Consider the following 17,520-nt stretch of genomic DNA (forward strand, 5'->3'; position numbering starts at 1 on the left):
AAACATTCAGCAAATCATTAATAAGGCTTGTTAAAATTCACTCCGTAGAAACCTTTTAGAAATTCACTCCGCCGAGCCCTTTTAGAAATTCACTCAGCAGAGGCCTTTTAGGGACCTACAAAACACATATGAGTTCCTTTGATGTTAATGTAATTCAAATCCTTCAAAGTTCTAAGCGCAAAAATCATTTTATTGTGACGTAAGCCACGTATGATCAAAAGTTGATCACCTAAATGAGAAAAGACTTCACGCGCGCAAACACCGTTAGTGACAGCAAGAATTCAACAGGAAAACCGACTTTAATATTTACTGTGTAACTTAAACCAAAAAGACGTCAAAACAAAAAAAAACATTCAAAGTCCTAGAATGGACTATAAATGGACTAGAAAAACCATTCGCAAAAAATCAGACCAAAAATATAAAAAATAGTAAAATTCAATGTCAAAATGCCGCGTGTGAACCGAAATCCAGTAGCGAGAAAGCCGTTTTCTCACCGTTTGCTCACAATGCTTTAAAATCGGAAAGACAAAAGTCACGCTGCAAAACCGCTCGCGGTTTTGCTCCACTTCATGTTTCGGCGTGACCAAAATCAACACTTCAATTTGACTTAAAAAATTATAAAAATGTGAGAACAGATCTTGAGAAAACAAAGCTGGCAGAAATCCGGAAACAACTCGAAGTAGAAAATTGACCGCCCTAACTCACAAGAAGTCTCCTGCTTAATTGAAACAGTAACAAGAAAAAAGCATACCCGGCAGATTGTCGAAAAATAGCCGCCGTTGATTCCTATAACCAAGATTGAGATTGAAAGCAGAGAAAACTAATGAAAAAAATGATTTATATACACAAACAATTTTAAACCGCGAACTATTTCGATGTCAATATGGAGCTGATGTCATAGTGAGACAACACAGGGGCTAGTATCAATACCAATAAGCATTGGAGATGGTAACTAAGAACAAAGTTCGAATAACGAGCATCTAAAATTGGGCTTTATGGGTTCATTACGATTCTATTTCTGATTTCGTTTTTTTTATATCACTCTGTTCATTTTGAATTGCTTTGCTGAGCAACTGCTGTCTAAAAACACTTTAAGCAGAATGAGAGAAGAGTGAAACTAGCCTAGAGAAGTCAAAAAGATTCCACGCAAAATGTTGAACAAGCTGTGAACTAAAGTAAAGCAAAAAAAATTAGTACGACGAAGCAAAAAAAATTAGGAGCACTATAATAGCCGGCTGAGAAGCTGTGGAGGCTAAACAATTAAAAAGCATCTGACAATAATAACAGAAAACTGAAAGCATCTCATACAAAATTCTTGACAAATTCCAACTCCTAAACAAGTATTGGCAAAGATCATGCGAATGAGATTTGCCAAGATAAATTTTCATTAACGAAACCACTGCCGGCTGACAAAAAAACGCGCACATATTACATATTTTTCATATAGAGAAAACAGAGGATAGGGTAGGAAAAACTTCATACATAATCACCGGCAGATTTCCGGAAATAGCCGCCGTTGACGCGCTTGATGCACATCAGGATCGAAACAGAAAAAAAAAGAAAAGGCAAATTGACTGAATATTTTTGTTTTTTTTTCAGTGTCACAAAGTGTTCAGATTTGGCGTGCAGTTTCAGTTAGATTCTAAAACTATACTTAATTTGGGCTTCTAAACTGGAAGCTAATAAGCGCAATGCGAATGAAATTCGATAACCTAATGCACTATGCCTTTATGACCGGGCTTTATAAGTTTATCCCGTCTGTTTTGATTTTGCTCTTTTGACATTGACCGTATTCGCCACATTACTTAACTCAAGGCGCGCAAGAATTTAAAACCCATTCGGTTGAAACAGTGGGTGGAGTAAGTCAGAAATCAAACGTGAAAATCGTGACTTATGTAAAACGAAAAACGTGATCAAAAGGTAAAGCTAATTAAAGAAAAAGGCGATCGCCTAAATAATAGCTGTTGAGGCTGACGGCGGCTATTAAAAAAAATTCTCTACAAAATTAATAAAAATAATTATCAACACAAAGCTTTTTGAGGAAGAACATTTTTAACTGCTTCTGCTCAATCATTCACACAGCCAACACAAGGCAAAGACAAACAAAAAAAAACGAACTGGACAAAAAATGAAAATCGTAATATTTATTTGACCGAAAGGTGCCCTGTCTAGCCTTCAAAGGCACCTTTGAAACGCAACACCATTTCATACCAGCATGAAAAACTAATGTGATCCAATGAAATCACCAGAAGTAAAAACATAGCCGGCAGATTGCCGGAAAATAGCCGCGATAGACGCTTGGGGCCTTCCATGAATTGAAACAACTAAAGAAATAAGATCCACCAGCTGTCTTTTAAAAGACCACTAGACTTTTTAGGTTAGATTCGGACTGTCAATTTTATGACACATACGGTCTATAAGGTGAGCTTTTTCAAAATTGATATTCGAAATCAAAAACTCAAGACTAATATTCAAGAATTAGGGCATACAAGTTTGCAACTACTTAGATGCACACTAATGATTTTTAATAAAAATTTTCATAAAATTTTAAGTTTCATAAGTGAGTTCAAAAGTCATTTTTTTGAGTGAGGTAAGTCACGCAATTGACCTAAAAGCAGAAATGACGTCACGCACACAAATTTTAATTGCAGAGCAATAGAAGTCACTGAAGTCAATTCCAAGAAGTCAGGTCGTAAGAACCATCGACGAATTAAAAAAAAACACGATGTGCCCAATAATAGCCGCTATCGCTTCGCGGCTATTAAACAAATGAAGCGCGGCTATTAAACAAATGAAGAATACGAATACTGCTCCAACAGTTGCAGAACAGTAAAAATAGGGCCCAACATGGCAGAATGGTAAAAATAGGTCGAAATTGAAGTTTAATTACTGCTCAGATGGTCAAAAACGCTTCCGAACGCGGAATTAATAGTTTACATAAACAATACAAACAACTTTAACTACAAAAGAGGAGTCTAAATTAAGACAACTGTTTTGAAAATGCCGCATGTGATCATAAAACATCGAAAAATCATTTAGCGAAAAACATTAGCGAAAAATCTTTTTATACCTATTTTTCTCGCTCGCTCTCTCTCTCAAAGATGCGAAACTTCTCGCTTTTGCTGCTTTGACGTGATCCAAATCACCACTACAATTTGACTTCTAAAATGTGTGAACAGATCATAAAAACATAACCGACTAACGTCGGGCGAATTGCTCTCAAACGACTGACGAGCAGTTGGCTTCGTCAGTAGTTAGCCACGGTTTAGTGAGGCTAGGTTAAGGTTAATTGAAGATGCGTGAGGTGCACTGTGGGGTGGGGGTAACAATGTGTGTGTGGGGGGGGGCAACGGCGGGAGGGGATTTTTTGGCTGGGGTGGTGGAGATGGGGGGGGGGTCAACCTCAAACAACCGCCCTTCACATCATAAGTATAAGTCTCCAAAACAGTTTGAGCTATAACTTTAACCTAAGAGCACTTAATAGCTAGCTTTCACTAAATAATTGAGTACTAGGAACAAAAACCAGCAACTAAGTTCATAGATAAAACCCAGAAAAGGGAAAAGAAATGAAGGACAGTTGAAAACAAATATTTTCTACAACTTCACGAACAAAAAACTACACACAAACAGCTGAAAAGTTACTTCACAGCCATTTTTGATTTTTTAGAAGAAAAAATAATACTTATTTAAAATATTACTTCTATTAAAAATATTACTTCTACTAATTAAGCAAAACCATTTAAAGAGTTCCAAATTAAAATTGAACCAGAAAAAAAACTAAAGCGAGAAAGATTACAATAAGAGGAAAAATGCAAAAAAGAGACGGAAATCGACCAAAAGTTGCATAAGATCACCTTTGCTTTTGCTTTAAGCTAAAACAACTCAAAAAATATATCAATTAAATTGAAAGTCCGCCAAAACAACATATAAAAAAGCAAAGACCCAAGAAAACCTGAAAAATATTCAAAATTTGTATTACTTATTCCAGTGAAGTGCCCTGTACAGCTTTCAAGCAAAACTTCATAGTAGCAAAACCGTTAGAACTGCTCAAAAATTACAGGAAGAATAATAAAATCAAAAAGAAATCGGCAAAAAAACTTGAATTACAAATAAATTTGCAAACATTTGCTCACACTTACTCAATTTTCTTTAATAAAACAACTCAATATTAATATCAATTAAACTGAAAGAAAACCAAAGGTGCTAGAACGACTGATTTCAACCACAAAACTCCTCAACTTCTATCAACAATTGAAGAAAATTTTAAAAAAAAAGGCTGAAAAGCGTAAAACAAGGGAAAATGGTTAAAAAGTAGCTGAAAATTCGCACTTAGAGTAAAATTTGCTCATGAACATACTTTTACCAATATAGATAATTGAGAGAAACATCTTTGACTGAAAAGGTTGCAGTTGAATTTAAAAAACTCATTGACCGCACCTGATCAAAAAAAATCTCGCTTAGTGGAAATCTTTTAGCACCTAATTTCTCGCTCTCTGTCTCTCAAAAAGGCGACACGAAAAGAAAACCGCTCTCTTTTCTATACATTTTTCGCGCATCTCACTTCCTATTTCAAATACACTCCAACACTATTACCGAACAAAAAGACGCTCCACCAATACTATTCGAGTCGTAAAAAGACATCGCCCCAATACAATCCAAAATCTTTGAATTGTGATCAAAAACCAGGGACACCGCAATAAAGCAACGCTCAGACTTCTTCAATTTCAATTCTCCTCTTCTCGTCGGAAAAAGAAGACAACGACTCAAAACAAAGCAAACTCTTTCAATTGTAAAATAAAATAGTGCCTCTATAATAGTCAGCTGAGAAGGATGAGGACGGCAGGTTCTCTTCAGTATAAATGACGCATTTCAACTATTGTGTAATCGTCTGCCTAGAAAAACATAGCCGGCAGATTGCCGGAATAGCTGCGAAAGAATAGACCTGCGTGCCATATAATAGAGATCTAAATTGAAAAAAAAAATCGACGCCGCTCAAAAAACTAGGTAAAAACCATCAGTGATAAATTAATAACGCTTGTTAAAATTCATTCCACAGAATCCTCTTATTAGGGACCTTTACTGCACATATGAGTTCCTTTGACCTTAAACAAATTCAAATTAAACTTAAGTTTTAAAGTGCAAAAGTCATTTTATTGAGTGAGGTAAGTCACGTATGATCAAAATCTAATCACGCAAATAACCTAAAAACTTTTGCTAAAGCGAGTGAGAATTAGCCGTTAGTGAGAGGAAGACTTTTGCTAAAGCGAGTGAGAAACTTTTGCTAAAGCGAGTGAGAATTAGCCGTTAGTGAGAGGAAGAAGTAATTCAGAAAATTTGACTTTTTCAGCTTTGCTGTGTGAACAAATGTAAAACGAAAAAAGAGCGTAAGACGAGGAAACAAAAAACATAGCCGCAAGAATTCCGGAAGCGACTCGAAGTTTCAAAAATTCAAAAAGAAGCTGAAGCGCTTTCTAAACCATTCTCTCACCGGGTCTGATTTAAAAACTGGTGAAATTTAAACCATTGTCACCAAGAGAAACGAAATGCAGCAAAATTTTATATCATTGAAAAAGTTTTGTAACAAAAAAATTTCAAATCTAAGATGATCAAAAACCGATATGCTGAAAAACCTGACAGGGCTATCAATTGTCCTCAGATAATTCATGATTCTAACCTCAAAAAGATTGCGAAAGCAAACTGCAGATAAAAAGCTTAAAGAATCAGAGAGCCTGCTACAATTAGATTTCTAATCAAAGCAAAAAGACAAAAAACACATACTTCTTCCTTGTTGTATATATGCTAGACAATATGATTCATAATAATTCAAAAAATCAATGAAATCAATCAAAGAAAAGACAAGCAAAAGAATAATATTCAAAGGCAAAAAATCGTTTAAAAACACTACCCAGGCCCAAAAAAATTCAATGCGTAGTAATAAGTAGAAATGTAGGAAGACACTTTCTAGCAAACTCCCAGAATTGCCTCATGTTGAATAAAATCAAACCAAAGAAAGGACGAACATCTAAGAAAACTCGAAATCATTCAACTCTTTAGCAACTAAAAAAAAATAACGAATACAAAAGTAGGTGCCAGAACAAAACTAAATTGATAAAAACTAGAATGTGAAGAATATGGTCACAATGTACAGAAAACCGAAACAAAAACACTAATTTTTGAAAGTTAAAAATCAAATTGCAAAAATTATGAAAAACGAATACATTTCATTTTTCAGCATTCGAGACATAGAAAAGACAACGAGTCATCCGAGATAACAAAAACACTAACTTTTGAAAGTTAAAAATCAAATTAAAAAAATTATGAAAAACGAATACATTTCATTTTTCAGCATTCGAGACATAGAAAAGACAACGAGTCATCCGAGATAAAAATCCATCCTCCTGAACAGAACGAAAAAAGAAAAGCAGAATTCAAACATAAAAAACAATGAAACATTTTGCAATAAACTTGTCAAAAAATTTCTAAGACCGTATTTTTGGGGAAAATTTTAACTGATTTTCAAAAACTTAACGCCAAAAAACAATTGAATTTTTATTCAAACGAAATTAAAGCCACTCATGTTGCACACAAAGACTATTTCTAGTAGTTAATAGCAAAATACAAACAACAGAAAAATTCTCAAAAAAACTACCAAAATCGGATTAGCTTATGTACAATTTTATACAACAAAATAACATCGAGGTAGAAGGAGGCATTGAGTATATGAATTATGGAAGAGAAGTTGCCATATTAACTGATTGATGACAAAAAGACAGCTAAACGATCCAAAAAAGAAAATAATAGAAAAAAAGCCAAAAATTACCTAACAAATCAAGAAATATGTGCCAATTTTGAACTTGAAACGTAATTTCAGGCTATGCAAAAAACTGTGGTATCAATCCCCGAGGTCTACATTTCAATATAGCATCGAATAAAAAATATATCTACAAAAAACTAAATTACAAGAAAAAATACTGGGCCACTTAGACGAAAAACCATCTAAAAACGTTTCTCTATATGTGCCATTCAGTCAAAAACCACTGTTCAAAGTCAAAAAGTCATTCACAAAACGCAGCGTATGATTAAAAAACTTCTCTCGCTCAGAAAAAATTATTTCACACCGCAATTTTACTCACTTTCGCTTTCAGGTCAAATAATTGTCTGAACGAATAGTACTTCCGGTAAAAAACATAGCCGGCAGATTGCCGGAATAGCTGCTAAGGAATAGACCTGCGTGTCATATAATAGAGATAGAAACAGATTCCGATCTAAATTGAAAAAAAAATCGACACCTCTCAAAAAAACGAGGTAAAAAACATTCAGCGATAAATTAACAAAGCTGGTTAAAATTCATTCCGCAGAAGCCTCTTATTAGGGACCTTTACTGCACAAATGAGTTCCTTTGACCTTAAACAAATTCAAACTAAACTTAAGTTTTAAAGTGCAAAAGTCATTTTATTGAGTGAGGTAAGTCACGTATGATCAAAATCTAATCACGCAAATAACCTAAAAACTTTTGCAAAAGCGAGTGAGAAATGACGTCACGCGCGCTAAGGCCGTTAATGAGAGGAAGAAGTCATTCAGAAAATTTTACTTTTTCAGCTTTGCTGTGTGAACAAATGTAAAACGAAAAAAGAGCGTCAGACGACGAAACAAAAAAACATAGCAGGACAAGTCCTGACGTACAATTCAAAGAGTTTTCATTGACTAAAAAACTAGACCTAAAACGGACTATGAATGGATTGGAAAAACCATTTAGAAAAAAAACCGATCCAAAAAATCGAAAAAAACAGTAAAAATCAAAGTGAAATTGCCGCATGTGAACAAAAAACCACTAGCGAGAAAGCGAATTTTTGTTCAAACACCGTTTTCTCACTCTGCTTTAAATTTAGAGCGAAAAAATTTCACGCCGCAAAACCACTCGCTTTTTCGCTCCATTTCCTGTTTCGACGTGACCAAAATCACTCCTCCAATTTGACTTCAAAAATCATGAAAATGTGTGAACAGATCTTAAAAAAAAAGCTCTTGGAAAAAAGCTCTTAAAAAAAAGCTCTTAAAAAGGATCTTAAAAAAAAGCTCTTGGTTTTTTACAATTCTTTGAATTGTAAAAAACCAAGAGCACCGCAATATAGCTTCGCTCAGCTTACAGCTTCGCAGCTATAAAAAACCTTAAGAAAACCATCACTCCTCTTCGTGTCGTAAAAAAAACCAATAACACCGCAATATAGCTTCGCTCAGCTTACAGCTTCGCAGCTATAATAAGTAAAATTAATTACCAGAGTCCCCTCGGCGTTGTTTGGAAGATAGGCCACTCTCGGAAAGCCAGTCATGTGATAAGGCATGCCAGGGTTTGGGTGTTCAGGCCCCTACATCAGGAAACAAGTGAATAAAAACACTAAAAGCTGTTGTGTCCGAAAGATTCAAAGACAATCATTACTCGGTGAAATGAATTTTTTAAATCTTAAGAAAAATACAAGGATGCTTGAGAGAACGAGTCTTCAATCGGTAGTTTTCAAAAAGCGGTTGCGGTTGCAACTGCAACTTAAGCTTTTGGAGCGGTTTCTATCGGTATTTTTTCTTTTAACAATAGCATTGACCTCCTTGTTGTTGTCCAACTAATCTTCTATTCTCAAAAAAAGTTCAGCTAATGTTGGTCAAACGATTTTTTCATAATTGGTCAAATAAATGCTTTCTTAAGAACAGCGACCTCAGCTATTGATATCCTAAAACATAATTCTACCTTTAGATCTTTTTCAGTAAAGTGTAAAAAGATGGTTCCATTATATTACGGTAGTTTCCGAAAAAAATGCGTCCAAATCGTTGATAATGTATGTAACAATCTTTCAGTTACTGAATTTCGTGCCTAATGATACTCTGAGCATATCGCAGAAATCCGGTCAGCGAAATTTCCATCATTGAGTGTACAGAATGAAGCCATGAAAGAGCAGTTATCTATCAATTTTGATTCGCAGGTAAAGACAATTTTCGGAGTGGGGGGAGGGGTCAAGCAAAAGGAGGTGAGGGGTGACTGAGTGTTGGGGGGGGTCAACCTACTCAGATTAAGAACCAACCTTGACACCATGAAATTGTCTCCTCAAACCAGTTTCGCTGAATCGCACACTTATATACTAGTAAGGTGTAAGGCTCTAAGAAAGCTCCTCAGCCCCGCAATAACCTCCGAGCTTTTACTGTTTATTCCGTTTTTTAGAATGAAAAGTTAAAAGGGTCAGACAAAAAATCGGTTAAGAGAAAAATCGCATAAGAAAAGACTACAGGACTAATATAACTTCTACAAACTTTTTTGAGAGCAAATAAAATAGGGCTCTATGGGTTTATCCCGTTACGATCTTTGATTTCATTCGACTTTGCCTCCACTTTTTTCAGATTATTTCGCTGAGCGAGTGCTGTTTACGCGCGCTTTGATCAGAATGGGAGAAGAATGGAATTAGCGCAGGAAATTAAAAAAACACACACAATGCTAAAAAGTGGAGCAATTAGCTTAAGCAAATCAGGTAGGTTGGTTGAACGAAAAAAAGTAAAATTTGACTAAATCCACAGCCAACTCTACTCGCAATTAATTTACGTCGTTATTCTAGTCAATTAAAAAAAACGGAGGAAAACCACTGCAAATTGAACAAACGAGTAAAACGATACGGGCCAATAAAACAAAAGTAAAGAACAAAGACCGACTAAAGCATCCCTCTCGTACGGTCATCGCTTAATATTTTAGCCAGGGACTTGATTCTCGAATGAGTGCATATTCAAATCACTAAAGAAATCACAAAATCAACCCAAAAAGTCACTCGAAAAGTGAAATTAAAAGTATGTTCTAAATGAAAACAGTCAAGCGGTCACGGTTAAATTTTGCATAAAGACACCAACATTTACAATATTTGTTTCAAACTTCGTTCGAGAGCATTTAATGAACATAAACCCACTAGCGTTAGAAAACATTGCTCTCGAATGACAGGCGGGGCGTAAATTTTTCCTTATAGGTGCACAAACCTCAGAAAAAGGTAGGGTGGGAACCCGATCTCCTGGGTCCAATTCCTTCACAGATGCACTAACCACTCGGCCATCATGGCCTTGTCGTCGTATCTCTAACAATCGGTTTTGTTTGAACAAAACTTTATTTCAGAGTGAGAGCAATTGAATTCACTCAAAAATGTAGAAGCAATGCGTCAAAGATTATTCTAGAGGAAAAGCGCAATAATGGTCAAGCCAGAAATCTGAGCAATTAAATTAGAGAGCATTCAAGAGCTATTAAAAAAACTAAAATCGAGAAATTAAATCATTTGTATAAACATGGGAAGTTATTTTCAGGAAGATAAAATAAAAAAAAACAAAATCGGCCAAAACATGATCATTTATTTAATCAGTTCCCTTTTACAAAAACAACTTATAACTAACACCAATCAATTAAAAGACGCGAAAATTACTACAACTGCAGAAATCAAGAAAAACAGGTACAGGGAAACCCAACTTTTTAAAACCCACTAAATTTAAATTCTTAATCACAGAGAAAAAACTTTGGAAGTCAAAAAACAATCATTTGGATATCGCTTGGGTGAAAAAGTCTAAAAGAACATCAAATTAAGTCAAGATCATCAAAAACAATAAGTGAAAACTCAAAAAACTAATTAGGCTCATTTACAACTCATCAGCAAACTACGAGAACTATAATTAACGAGACGAAGTGCAAAAACAACGAACAGATTTTTAAAAACGGGTAAGGCTCAAAAAATCATTGTTACTTTTTAAAAAGAGTTGTGACAAAGAACATTTGTAAAAAGTGCAACTTTTACAAATAGTCTATTACAATTCAATAGAGACCTAGACAAGTATTTAAATCATTAGGCACACTTTCATGACTTCAAGAAGTACAGTTATCCATTATAAGAGCACTAGTTAATAGGCGGAAAGAACAGCCAAAATAGAAGGGCAAATTCGATCAGCAAAAATAGAAGCGCAAATTCGCACGTGAAAAAAAACCGCTTTCAAAAACCGAAAACTTGCTTGAACACCAATTTCTCACTCCTTTAAAACACTTCAAAATTACTACCTCTTTTTCTCCCTTCACTATTCCAGCCTGACTAACATTGCCACTTTAATTAGTTTCTCGTTGATATCAAAAACGCGTGAACAAATCTTGAAAAAGATAGCGCACCAATACAATCCAAATTTCTTGCATTGTATTAAAGACAAATATTTTCGACAGCCAAACTTTTCTTATGTATTAAAGTATTCCAATAATTTGGCCTCCAGTCAGTTTACTTGGATTCGATGAATATGGTGAACTCAGCCTCTGAAATGGAGAATAATACACTTATACTAATACCAGTTAGCAGTATGCTCTAAGAAACTTAGATAGGTTTATGTTGATTTCACTGTTTGACGTAAAAGTAGTTGTGTAAATTTGCTGAACTCTAACCATTCAATTTCAACAGTGAGGGAAAATGTCAGATGTCAAATTTTGCAACGGCTGACTAATGTAAAACGACAAATAGGTGAAACGAAATAGCAGGCCAAGTCCTCAGCCACAATCAAAAGAAATGAAACATAGCTGGCAGATTGCCAGCAAATAGCAGCAGTAGATTCGAAGATCGGCAGTCTAAAAAAACAGTAAAGACAGACCAAAAAATTCGTCTCTTCATTGAAGGCTGATCTGTTATATTTTGATTGCAAATCTGTATAAGTTTTGCTGCCTCTATTAGCTGCTCTCTAATAACCTTCATTTAGAGTGACAAACACCCATTTGACCTTACCTCTTTGAATTAAAGTAAATAAAAGTCAATTACAAAGTGAGGAAGTCATTTTTGAGAGTGAGGTAAGTCACGTGAGACCAAAAAATTAATCACGCGAATGAACAAAAAAATCGCTCCACTAAGAGCGAAAAATGACGTCACACACGCACTTCAGTTGAAATTGCATGAACGAATGAACAAGAAGTGGCTGTGAAATCATATGGTCGTAACAAAAATCATGACGACGAAATAAAAAAAACCAAGAGAAGGCCAATAATAGCCCCAGCTTTCGCACACCTGACTATCAATCACATAAGAGGAACAACTCTCGGTAATTATTAAAGCATCTGATCGAACATAGAGGAAACTGAACATATAAAAAATTAAAATCTTTAACATTATAATTAGCGAAAAAAATGATAAATTCGAAACGTCTGAATATTCTGAAAATTACGAGGCCTAAAGGCAAAGAAAACACAGAATCACATATTAATATCAGTGCACATAGCATGGCCTACAATTTTTGAGAGAAAGTTCAAACTCTATTTGGTAAAAAAAAGGACAAACACCAAAAAATTTAAAACTAGGAAATTTACTAAAACACTTCAAACATAACTGACTAACATCAGGCGAATTGTCTTCAAAGGACCGGCGAGCGAAAAGCTTTGTCAATAGCTAGTTACGGCTTAGTGAGGTTAGCTTTAGCTTATCTAAAGTTGCGTGAGTTGAGCGCAGCGGTGGGGGGGGGTCGGGGCTGCACGGTGTTACGTCCTTACGGCTTGAGCGACGTGCAAGGGTGGCGACGGGGTATTTGTTTTTTTGGGGGACGTAAAACTCTAAGAACGGCCCTTCACACCATGAGTTCACGCCCCCAAAGCGGTTTCTGTTCTTGGAGAGTGAGCTGAAAGGCTCTAAGAGAATTTAATGCCCTCTGGGCGCTACCTTTTTACTCTAATTTGTGGACGAACGGTCGAATGCGTCAGGTGAAAAATGAGTCAAGCAAAAAATCGCATTGAAGAAGACCACAGGACTAAAATAATTGCTACTTCGTTTCAGAGCAGTTAAAAATTATTGGTATCGTATCAAAGTCATAAAAGCTAAAGTATTACATTGAATTTAAGGAACGAAATTTTGAAAACGTCCGAAACGTCTGACAATTACGAGGCCTGAAGGCAAAGAAAACGCAGAACTATATTAATATTACTGAACATAGCATGGCATACAACTTTTGAGAGAAAAATCAAATTCTATCAGGTAGAAAAAAGGACAAAAACACTAAAGTTAAAATTAGGAAATTTACAAAAACATTTCAAACAAAACTGACTAACGTCAGGCGAATTGCCTTTGAAGGACCAGCGAGCGGATGGCTTTGTCACTAGCTAGTTACGGTTTAGTGAGGTTAGCATTAGCTTATCTAAAGTTGCGTTAGTTGAGCGCAGCGGTGGGGGGGGGGTCGGGGCTGCACGGTGTTACGTCCTTACGGCTTGGGCGACGTGCAAGGGTGGCGACGGGGGATTGGTTTTTTGGGGGGACGTCAAACTCTAAAAACGGCCCTTCACATCATGAGTTCACGCCTCCAAAGCGGTTTCTGTTCTCAGAGAGTAGTGAGCTGAAAGGGTCTAAGAGAATTTACTGCCCTCTGGACGCTACCTTTTTACCCTATTTTGTGGACGAACGGTCGAATGGGTCAGGTGAAAAATGAGTCGAGCAAAAAAAATCGCATTGAAGAAGACCACAGGACTAAAATAATTGCTACTTCGTTTCAGAGCAGTTAAAATAATTGGTATCGTATCGAAGTCATAAAAAAAGCTAAAGTATTACATTGAATTTAAGGAACGAAATTTTGAAAACGTCCAAAACGTCTGACAATTACGAGGCCTGAAGGCAAAGAAAACACAGAACTATATTGATATTAATGAACATAGCATGGCATACAACTTTTAAGAGAAAAATTAAATTCTATCAGGTAGAAAAAAGGACAAAAACACCAAATAGAGTTAAAATTAGGAAATTTACTAAAACACTTCAAACATAACTGACTAACATCAGGCGAATTGTCCTCAAAGGACCGGCGAGCGAAAGGCTTCGTCAATAGCTAGTTACGGTTTAGTGAGGTTAGCTTTAGCTTAATTGAACTTGCGTGAGTTGATCGCAGCGGTGGGGGGGGGGTTGGGACTGCACGGCGTTACGTCCTTACGGCTTGACCGACGTGCAAGGGTGGTGATGAGGGAGTAATGTTTTTTTTTGGGGGGGGGGGGGGGGCGTCAAACTCTAAGAACGGCCCTTCACACTATGAGTTCACGCCTCCAAAACGGTTTCTGTTTCTGGAGACTAGTGAGCTGAAAGGCTCTAAGAGAATTTCTTGCACTCTAGGCGCTACCATTTTATCGTTTTTGAGGACAAACGGTCAAATGGGTCAGGCAAAAAATCGCATTAAAAAAGACCACAGGACTCAAAATAATTGCTACTTCGTTTGAGAGCCGTTAAAAATTATTGGTATCGTATCTAAATCATCAAAAAAGCCAAAGTACTACATTGAAGTTAAGGAACAAAATTTTGAAAACGTCTGAAATGTCTGAAAATTACGAGCCCTGAAGGCTAAGAAAACACAGAAATATATAATAATATCACTGAAGATAGCATGGCATACATCTCTTGAGAGAAAGATCAAATTCTATCAGGTAGAAAAAAGGACAAAAACATCAAATAAAGGTAAAATTAGGATATTTACTTAAAAATTTCAAACAAAACTGACCAACTTCAGGCGAAATGTCTTCAAGGGACCGGCGAGCGAACAAAACTGACCAACTTCAGGCGAAATGTCTTCAAGGGACTGGCGAGCGGATAGCTTCGTCAATAGCTAGTTACGGTTTAGAGAGGTAGGCTTTAGCTTAACTCAAGTTGCGTGAGTTGAGCGCAGCGGTGGGGGGGGGGGGTCGGGGCTGCACGGTGTTACGTCCTTACGGCTTGACCGACGTGCAAGGGTTGTGATTGGGGACTGATTTTTTGGGGGGGGGGGGGAGTCAAACTCTAAGAACGGCACTTCACACCATGAGTTTACGCCTCAAAAAACGGTTTCTGTTCTTGGGGACTAGTGAGCTGAAAGGCTCTAAGAGAATTTAATGCCCTCTGGGCGCTACCTTTTTACCCTTTTTATTGAGGACGAACGGTCAAACGGGTCAAGCGAAAAATCGCATTAAAAATACCACAGGACTAAAAAATTGCTACTTCGTTTGAGAGCACTTAAAAATTATTTGTATCGTATCCAAGTCATCAAAAACAAAAGCTAAAGTGTTACATTGAATTTTCACCACCTTTGAAGGCCAAAAACAACTGTTGTTGCCACTAAAAAAAATTAATCTCAAAAACAGAAAAATTGTTCAAACAGCAAATTTTTACTCCAGTTTAAAGGTAGTTTGAAACAAATAACGCTTCAAACCTAATAGCCATTTCGCTGTTTTTAGTAATCCAATCTGGCCAAAATTACCACTCTAATTTGACTGCTCATTGATATTAAAAAGTGGAAAAAAGTGTAAACAGATCTTGCACCGATAATCCAAACCTTTGGATTGTAATAGGGCCCCTATCGCCATAATAGCCGGCCGACAAGATGAGGGCGGCTATCAATAATAATTTAGATAAAAGAAACCGACTACCGTTGGACAAATTGCTCTAACGGCAGGCGGCTCAATTTAATTCGAAGGCTGTAGCATAGATAAAATATTGTTTATGGGTGCAAAAAGATCCGACCAGGGTGGGATTCAAACTCACGAGCTACGGAGTCCTCGACACAAGCATTCACCACTATCAGGACCTTCGCCTTTACAATCGCTTTAACAACAAAAAAATGTACTTCGCAGCGAGCAATTGCAATCACTCAAAATTGAAGAACAAGCGTGAAAAAGTCAAAAAATGTTCTCAGGCAAAAGCGCAAAAATGAGGCTAAAACGACACACGCGGTTACAATAATTGCTTTGAATTTCTTTCGAGGACAATTAATAATCCAGGACTTAAGCGTATTACCGATATCAATTATCAACAAACTCCATTGAACGTTGCTAACATATTACATTAAGTTTCTGGACATTAACTCTTAATGCCAGCATTATTGGTAAACTGATCTGGTTAATTGACTTCTCTTTTTGGCCTTGAGGGTATTCACAAAAATTTGTTGAATGATTCTAAAATTCCATTCAGTTGAAACAGAGGCAAGTCAAACGTGAAAGTGGTCTTATGCTAAACGAAAAAAACTTAGCAGGACAAGTCCTGAAAAACAATTCAAAGAATGTAATCAAAAACTTAGAATTACTCTACGTGACCAGCAGATGAATTGAACAAGGCCAGCCAAAACACAAACAAAATCATACAGAAACTAAAAGATCAAACAAAGTAAACAAAAATACACTCATTGCTAGAACACTTGAGGCTTTCCCCCTGAGTCAAAATTTGATCCCTTTAAAAATACCTATTTCAAAAATATGTTGGAAACCAATTTTTGTTTCTGAGATTGGTCCATTACTATATCTGCAAGACCTGAAAAAAACTAATTGGCCCTTGAAGATCGATTAACTCGAAAATGACCAAATTTTTTTTTAAAATGAGATCAATTGCAAATATCAGTGAAAGGTTGTCAAAATCGTGAAATTAATATCTTCAGAATCAATTCTGTATCTCTAGAGGCTATCCAGTAACCCATTTTCAAGTCTTTAAAATTTAATGAGCTCAAAGATCGATAGTCAATAATTTTTAGAAATGTAAAATTTCAAAAAAAAAATCGTTCTATTAAGATGTTGAGAACCATTCAGTGGCCCCCTAGCAAATCATTAATAACATACTATCAAACCCTGGATGAGGTTACCTGGCTACTCAGGCAACAAAAACTTAATAAAATACAAATAATTTAAAAACTTGAAAAAAAATTGCTAAAGATGAAAACCGTTCCATGGCCAATAAAAAAATTTTGATTGAAAAATGCAAGTTTCAAAAAATTGCTAAAATTCGCATCGTTAAAATGTTGAAAAACCATTCCATTACCACTAGAAACTATGCAGAAACCTATTATCAAACCCTGGAGGAGGTTCGGTGGCTCTTGAGGCTGGAGAAACCTAAAAAAAGTGGCAAAAAAATTCAAAAAACTTGAATTTTATTAAAAAAATTGCTAAAATTTGTCAGAAAATTGAAAGCTATCACATGGCAAATAACATTTTTTTCAGTGACTTATTACCAGACCCTTAAGGAAGTTTTCTCGCCCCTGCGTCCGGAAAGACACGAATAATGAATGGAAAAAATTGAAAAAATTTGCATGTTCGTGATGTTAAAATGTTGAAACCATTGCACTACCACTAGAAACTATGCAGTAACCTATAATAAAACCATAGAGGTTCCTTGACACCCAGGGTTGAAAAAATAACATTTTTAAAAACCTTGAAAAAAATTGTGCAAATTAGTATAAAATTGCGCGTTTTTAGCGATCGGTTGTTCGTCAGCCACGGGTGGGGGGTCTGATGGGCCTTTGGGGTCTGATGGGGAGGGCGGGGTGGGCAACAGTGGGGGGGGGGGGGCAACTGCGGCGGTGGGGGGTGTGGGCAATAGTGGGAGGGGGGTCAACAGTTGGGGGGGGGGGGGGTCCTCAACCTCTAAGAACCGCTCTTCACACCATAAGTGTAAGTCTCCAAAACAGTTTGAGCTCAAACAGAGCTGAAAGATTTTAAGAGCACTAAATACCCGCTGAGCGCTACTTGTTTCTCCCGTTTTTTAGGACGAAAAGTCAAAAGCGTCA

General features: G+C 36.4%; 1 protein-coding gene across 4 annotated transcripts in view; it reads right to left on the reverse strand.

Annotated features, from left to right (window-relative positions):
* Positions 1–17,520, reverse strand: part of LOC142347860 (putative E3 ubiquitin-protein ligase DTX2) — a 346,790-nt gene that overhangs the window by 3,212 nt on the left and 326,058 nt on the right. For 3 of the 4 annotated variants that reach the window (XM_075399000.1, XM_075398997.1, XM_075398998.1), the window contains one exon: positions 8,274–8,363. The exons of the other annotated variant lie outside the window; for it this stretch is intronic. In XM_075399000.1, the coding sequence (XP_075255115.1) occupies positions 8,274–8,363 (90 nt within the window). The remainder of the gene's footprint in view (positions 1–8,273; positions 8,364–17,520) is intronic. 4 annotated transcript variants of the gene reach the window in all.

Source organism: Convolutriloba macropyga, chromosome 10 (genome assembly GCF_964194025.1).
Source record: "Convolutriloba macropyga chromosome 10, txConMacr16.3, whole genome shotgun sequence".
In the NCBI taxonomy this organism is placed as follows: Eukaryota; Metazoa; Xenacoelomorpha; order Acoela; family Convolutidae; genus Convolutriloba; species Convolutriloba macropyga.